Source organism: Propithecus coquereli, unplaced genomic scaffold (genome assembly GCF_000956105.1).
Source record: "Propithecus coquereli isolate 6110/MARCELLA unplaced genomic scaffold, Pcoq_1.0 Scaffold18, whole genome shotgun sequence".
NCBI classification, from domain to species: domain Eukaryota; kingdom Metazoa; phylum Chordata; class Mammalia; order Primates; family Indriidae; genus Propithecus; species Propithecus coquereli.
In genome coordinates this window covers 6,668,268-6,675,735 of record NW_012142745.1, presented here as the reverse complement: position 1 = coordinate 6,675,735, position 7,468 = coordinate 6,668,268, and the positions used below count along the sequence as shown (strand labels likewise).

The following is a 7,468-nucleotide window of genomic DNA, read 5'->3' as shown; positions in this document are numbered from 1 at the left end:
TTATTTTTAATGTGCCCACATGTTGAAGAATGCTAGTGTGGTCATCTTCATGAACATCCCAAGCTCCCCAGGCACATACATTTCACAAGACAGTTTAGCAAGACAACTTATAATAGGGGACAGTGACATATATACAGTGTGTGAATGACCAGGTATACTGTGGGTTCTTGGTAGATATCAAAACAAAGTCATAACTTGTTTATTATGTATATCTGGCTTAACAAAACTTTGATGGTAGGTCAGTCCTGAGAGTCTGGTGTGCATAAAATTCAGGTGGATGCGCTATGATTCCTTATGCAGCTGCACGTTTTCATTTAGGCGTCGAGCTCAGGTCTATATGTGGACGTCCAAATGAAACCATCAAACTGATCATTTAAACTCTCTTTGATCTCATTACTGATTAGCACAGCCAAATTTATCAGTACCCGTTGACTCTCTGATAGAAATGCTGAGTTCTGTGGACATCGATGGTGGCATCATTCATCTGGACATATAACCTCTGCATAAGGAACAAGAATTGCTTTTCAGATCTGTTTAATTATCGATTACTATTGTCCTCCTCAATCCCTTTACATCTCTATTAGTATAAGCATTTCTTAAAGGAGGAAGAGCCTGGCACAGACCCATAAGGAAAAAAGGTCAACAATGTACAAACTGAATGAACTAAAGAAGGTTAGAGCTACAAAATAAGACAGCCTAGCAAGTATTTGTTGAATTTTAGTAACACTGTCCCAATGGCAGGAAATTAAAATTCAGAAGGCAGGGAGAACCTGTTAGGTATGCCATTTTTAGGTCTCACAATTTCCAGTGATAAGTATATCCAGAGTAAACTCACTGGTATCTGTCATTTAAAGTTGGGGACAAGTAGGTGCAGGGAGAAGAAATGTGGAAGTTTGGGCAGCAATAAACCAAGGCAGGCTTATACGGTCCTCAGGAATCCTTCCCCTAAGGAAGCCCTATCACAGAGGATGAGGAGCCTAGGCCCAGGAGTCTGGTAAACCTGGTGCAGATCAGGCCACCACTTACTGTGACTTTGAACAAGTTTCTATTCCAAGTCCCATCCAAGGTTCCCATCTATGGAATGGAGCTGGCAATACCTGCCTTGCGGACAGCATGTCAAATACAATTACAGATGCAAAAGCATTTGGCATATAGTAGATCATGGATATCACTTTATCTCCTCTTTTCTATCTTTTCCTACAGGGACAATTAATGCCAGGACATTCTGCATGAAAAAGATATTATTTAGATATACTAAACCCTTTTTTCTGAATTTAATTGTGTTTATTTCTCATAAGCTTCAAGAGAAAGGATAACTAGTTATAATTCACTGATTAAACATTTTTGTATTATGAAGCATTCTCAGTTCCCTCCAGAAAACCTGTTGGGGCAAATAAAGTCCAGATGTGTCTTGGCAAACATGAAATATTCCAATGTAGCAAAATTACAATGGTGCACACATTTTCTCTTTAAGGATCCAACATTGTTCTGAGATTTTAGAAGCAGGCACTTTAGAGTCAGTCAGGAAGTATCAACTCAATCCTTTACTAGCCAAGTGAACTTAGGCAGGTTACTTATAATGTCTTGACTGCTATTTTTTAAATCTACAAAAGAGGCATAATAATATCTAATTTACTGTTGCAGGCATTACTGAGCATAGATATATACCCAATAAAAGATTGCTATTATTAGAAGGCATTTTTCTAAAATTATTGTTACTAAAAGTCACTTGTGGAAATCATATTCACCTCAACAAGTCCCCTCTTCTAGTAAATTTGGGGAAGTTAAGAGTAATGTGGAGGCAAAAAAGTAAAAGAATTACCCATTATTGAAAGAACCTCAGAGGTTAGCAGAAGTGATAATCCTACTTTGAAGCTGTCCAGTAAAATATGCTGGAAGAAAGACAGATGAAGTTCCTAGCGAGGCTGACAATATTACCAACTATTGAAGTAATTACTCCTAGGATAGGACAGCCAAAGACACCACAAGCTCATGCTGTACTAATGCCCAGTTAGTGGTTTGGATGTAGGTTAGGAAACAGTATACACCACCAATTTGTGTATGTACCTATATGATTCATGGTACCTAAATTTCCCTGGCAACTGAGAAAAATGGTTAGCAGTACAGTTCTAAAGATTTCATGTTAGACCACTTGGATTATCTAACCACAAAAAAGCACAAAATCCAGCCAAAGATTTCAATTTCCCCCTCACAGTGTGGAAACTGCTTCAAATAAATGTGGCAGCATCGGAGGCAGACTAGTTGTCACTCAATGTCATTACCAGCTGCCTGACATGTTTCAGTACCTTGTTGATACCGCTGACTATGTGGCTACTTTCCTTTCTATTAGACTTTGGAGATTGCAGCTTGTTTCTCAGTGTAGCTTTCAGTGTGCCCTAAAAGGTTTTGGCCCTTACAGTCAGTGGTCATTAAGAGTAGAATTGACAGTTTCGTTTATGACCATATTTTTACCCAGATCTAATCATCCCACCCACTGCAGTGCTCATCGCTGTGAGCAACATTTTGTTTGAAATTAATCTGATGTTCTCATATTTGGAGCCAACTGTAGTGCCGTTTTACAGTGAAAAGGTCATCCTTGGGGTAGGAAGAGAGAACACACACAGACGACTACGTAGGGTATTTATACTCACTGATTTGGGAGAACATTGGCCCTTCCAAGTGTACCGTGTTAAAATGGAGCTCTTTCCACGCATATCACCCCCAGAATCACATGTGACTAAATCCAGGCCAGGGCTTTTTAATGATTTCTTCACTCTTGTCTCATTTGACATTCTAAATGGACAAACACACAACACTGAATTTTCTTTAAAATTAAACAAGACTAAAATAAATCTTTTATTCTCATATCTCTACACTTAGAGAAGATGCACAACGTTGCTATGATCTAAGGTTCCTGTGCTGACAGCGACATCCCCAACAAATGGTTGTTCAACCTCCGTTTGAATCCTTCCGGTGACAGAAACCCAAGCGCATCCCACAGTGCTTCCTTCTGTCTGTCTTTTTCGAGCTCTAATGATTAAATAATTCATTCCATAAAATAATCTTAAACGGCCTGACAGCCACTTTTATGTTTCATCTTCCACAGCCATGAAAAAACACGTCTAATTCATTCTGTCCGTCGTGGCTGTTCAGGCTGCCTGTGAGCAAAGCTGTCAGGGACAACTAAGTTTTTCCTTCAGGCAAGAAAACAAAGAACAGACTCATTTACACAGATGGTTTCGAGATGGCTGGGACATAATTCATGATCCCTCCGATCATATCCCAAATATCGTGGCGCTGAGACCTCACAGCGTAGTGATCATTGCTCAACTGCAGCAGTTGGAAGTAGGCACGGGGTCCCAGCCATCCCGAAACCATCTGTGCAGATGAGTCCGTTCTTTGTTCTCCTGCCAGTTAGTATATTTATTGAGCAACCACAGGTTGTGTGGCGTCGCGAGCAGAACTTCTCCCGTGGTGCTTCATTCTTCATTCTCTTTGGGATGAGTGTCCAATTGCGAGTGAGCAATTTCCATGACAGAGCTTTGAATAAAAACAGAAACGATTACACAACTCACATCTCTCAATGTGTTTAAAGTCACTGGTTAATTAAAAAGCTATTGCTCAAGTTCAGTTTAACTTCTCCTCGTGTCGAGAAATACATCATATTGGTTTCGACATCTCATACACTCAAACAAAAACCCCGTATAATATTTAAATAAAAATAATTTTCAAGTTCAATATTTTCATTCAGTTTCCCCTGTGTTATTTGATAGAGGGCTTTTTTACCTCCCCTCGGTTACTACTTAGCAGAGAAAAATGAGGAGACATGTGGAAGGAGTCTAAAAATATCATTCTGATAAATTCCTGGCCCATTTTCTATATTTTACACCAAAGCTCTATGATTTGTTATCCATTTAAATGGCCATTTCAGCCTGTGTATTGAATTCTTTGGTTAACTTAAAGAGTGATAAAATATTCTAGTTAAGGTCTTTAAGTTAGAAGAAGTAAGAATTCAACATTGAAGAAAAAGCAATTATATATGGGTCTAGTTTTTCTTTGACTATACATTGTATGATGAAGTATGAGGAAGAAAAATCTAACATCTAAGCATGTTATGTATATAAAGCAAGTATGGCCTGACGTTACTATATTATTTGGACAAAAACAATTTCTGTATTTTAACTAAGTCTATATGGTTCCAACACAACAGACCAATGAAGGAAATAAATGGCTGATTCATAGTGTTCTTCTTATTTAATATAAAAACCTGACTCAGCTGTATTCCATTTCATCTTTATCTCTGTCCTGAAAGTTATGACATGGGCACATTTATCTCCATGAAAATGTTTCGAGAGTCTGGCCTTCTATACCCGCATATACAACCTTACCCCAGTTCTACTACACCTAAATCCTTAGTGCCGCCCAAATGGAAGTGACCCTGCCTCACCCGCGTTCAGGGTGCCTCGAGGATATAATTAAAAAGAACAACATGTGTTCTAATTCCTCTCTGTTGCTCTAATACTCCAAGGTTTTGATATAAGTTACTAAAATGTAAGACATCATTAAAAAATAGTTGTATTATAATATAGACTGCTGTCACTTTAGGCAAAGAGTTGAAAATAAGAAATTAAAGACAATGAAAATAAAGTGTGTAAATGAAACTTTTGTCTAAGTATTTTTGTCTTTTTATTCTATAAGTTTCTAGAGTTTATTCCATTGTAAATGAGAAATTTAATTTAGTCACCTTAAAAACACAACTCCATAAACAATATCCAAATACCAACCTGAATAAATATTTTCTTTCAGATCGGTATTTAAGGACAACCAGGGAAATGTGGACAGAGATTCAAGATTTTCACCACTGTATAGACAAGAAAATAGCAAGATTTCAACTGAGGACCTAATTAAACTAGTATCAGATTATAGAAGGTATGATATTTTTGGATACTGTTGAACTTAACATAAATCAGCTACATTGATTTCTTATCTCTGCATAAACAATACCTGATTATCTGATTCTCCAATGGCCGAACTTTCCCAGAAAACAGATGCTTTTCAGATAACTTTACATATGCTCAAATGGTGCCACAAAAGTAAAATTTGCCAGAATTATGTGGCAGGATTGTGAAATGTTAAACTATATCAGTTCTGTATTGCTGTGTAAAAAATCACCCCAAAACTTAGTGGCTTAAAATAACAACACTATTTATTTTACTCCTGAGTCCACAATTTGAGCACAACTGAGTGAGGAGAGCTTGTCTCTTCCACACATGGCTGTGGGTTGCAGGAGGCCAGCTGGGGCCAGGGGATCTATTTCGAAGATGGCTCATCTAATGTCTGGCCAGTTGGTGCTGGCTGTTGGCTAGAAGCTCTGCAGAGGCTGTGAGCTAGAGATCTTGGTTCTTCTCCATGAGATACTTTGACTTCCCTATTGCACGGTGGCTGGGTTCTAAGAGTAAGAGTCCCAAGGGACAAGAAGTAACCACTGCTGATTTCAGGCTGGGGCCCAGGAACAGTAATAGTGCCATGTCTGCCATACTGTGCTGTCACGCTGTTGGCAGAGCCTAACATACAGAACCCAGATTCAAAGGAAGGGGACATAGACACCTCTCAGTAGGGGGAATGTTAAGGAATTTTAGGACCATATTTTAAAACTACACAGAACAATTATATTGTCATGAATATCATCAATCATAATAGCTCTGTCATTCAAATACCTTCGGAAAACACAGTGGAAATTATTGCTATAAGAAGAAAAGTATAAAAGCCATAACATTTTTTAAACAAATCACCATACATCCAACATCTGATGATGATAAGGTCTTTCATTACAAGCTACTTACTATCTTAAACAGTTAACCCTCTAATACACACGGTATTCTTGTATCCTTTGCCCTTTCCCAAATATTCTCTCTCTGCCTCTGCCATCTAAAAATCAACAATCTCCTACCAATTAAGTTGTTTATCCAAAATGAAAATAATATATTCTGAAGCAAGCATGACTAATATTTTTGTAGCTTCTATAGAGGATATGTTTCTATTTGACTAGAAGGAAAGTTTTCCTGATGTTTGTTTTTGTTCTGGAAAAAATATAAACTCTAGAAAGCAAAATAAAGGTGAGAAGTAAAATCTTGGAAAAGTCCCTGAACAAATCTGACTTCTTTTGTCATCCTATAAGGCTACTCCTCACATGGGGAGAGCTTCCCGCCCTCTAAGGTAATCAAACATCCTGGCCAAACTCATACCATGAGCTTCATAAGGCCATGCCAGCTACCAGGTGAAAATTAAGAATGCTTTTTCCTTTTTACCTTTTGGCCAGGGTACTGAAGCATGAAAATTCATCATGCTGAGCAGAAGAGAATAGGAAAAAGGTTTTGGGGTGATCTTATATAAATAGTAGAAAACAAAACTCTCACAAAATCTGTGTTATCAGTGAATAGCAAAAAAAAATATTCCTGTGGCAATTAAGGGGTACCTAGAATACACATTGCAATGCTGATACTAAATTATTTCAGGAAGCATCACACCTTATGACGTCTATTCTCAGTGATATGCTGACAAATATAACAACCAGCTCCCAGGGGAATAACTGATTTGTATTGATGGCCAATTTCTGTGGTGTAAATTCTCCTACCATTGCTGATTTCAAGCTAACAATGGGGCTTCACTGAACATGGAGTTAGGAAGAGATGTGCACCTTTCATAGCATTTCCACCATACGGTTAGATGTGCATGACCTCAAGAGCACAGATAATCTTACCATGTCGTAAAATAATTAGGAAGTGGTGAATTTTGAGTACTTATTACCTTTGCGTTTAATAGAATTTGTTGAACAGTAACTGTATATTATTTGATTTTTAATAATGGCTTTGTTTAACGACTGTCAGGCAAAATTCCTGAAAATTTAACAATCAGCTCTCACAAGCTGAGATGAGTTGGCTCTGATACACCACTGGAATTATTCCACCTTTCAAAGTAGATCTCCTGAGAGGGGTAATACCTGAAATTTATCAGCAGCTATGAAGGAAGGTTGGAGAGAGGTTTTAGCAGAGAGGGAGGGAAGGAACTGAAAGGACTCCAGAGTCAGGGGGAGAATGTGAGTTGGGGATGGGTGGGGAAGGAGTGTCTGCACACATCACAAGGGTGGGAGAGGGTGGAAGGAACAGGAGTCAGGGAAAGGCTCCCTGTCCTCCTTGTTGTTGGCAAAGAGGAAAAATATAGACTGTTCACTTAGCACTTGTAGTGAAGACCAACCTCACTTTCAAGATGGATAAAAGACTTAAATATAAGGCATGAAACCATAAGAATCCTAGAAGAATATGTAGGAAAAAAATTCTTCTAGACATCAGTCTAGGCAAAGAATTTGTAACGAAGATCCCAATGGCAATTGCAGCAGCAACAAAAATAAATACATGGGACTTGATTAAACTAAAAAGTTTCTGCACAGCTAAGGAAATAATCATCAGAA

At 38.2% G+C, this 7,468-nt stretch overlaps 1 protein-coding gene across 1 annotated transcript in view; it reads left to right on the top strand.

Annotated features, from left to right (window-relative positions):
* Positions 1–7,468, top strand: part of DOCK10 (dedicator of cytokinesis 10) — a 347,252-nt gene that overhangs the window by 204,339 nt on the left and 135,445 nt on the right. Inside the window, 2 exon segments of the mRNA XM_012642470.1 lie at positions 816–825; positions 4,728–4,949. Of these exon segments, the coding sequence (XP_012497924.1) occupies positions 816–825; positions 4,728–4,949 (232 nt within the window).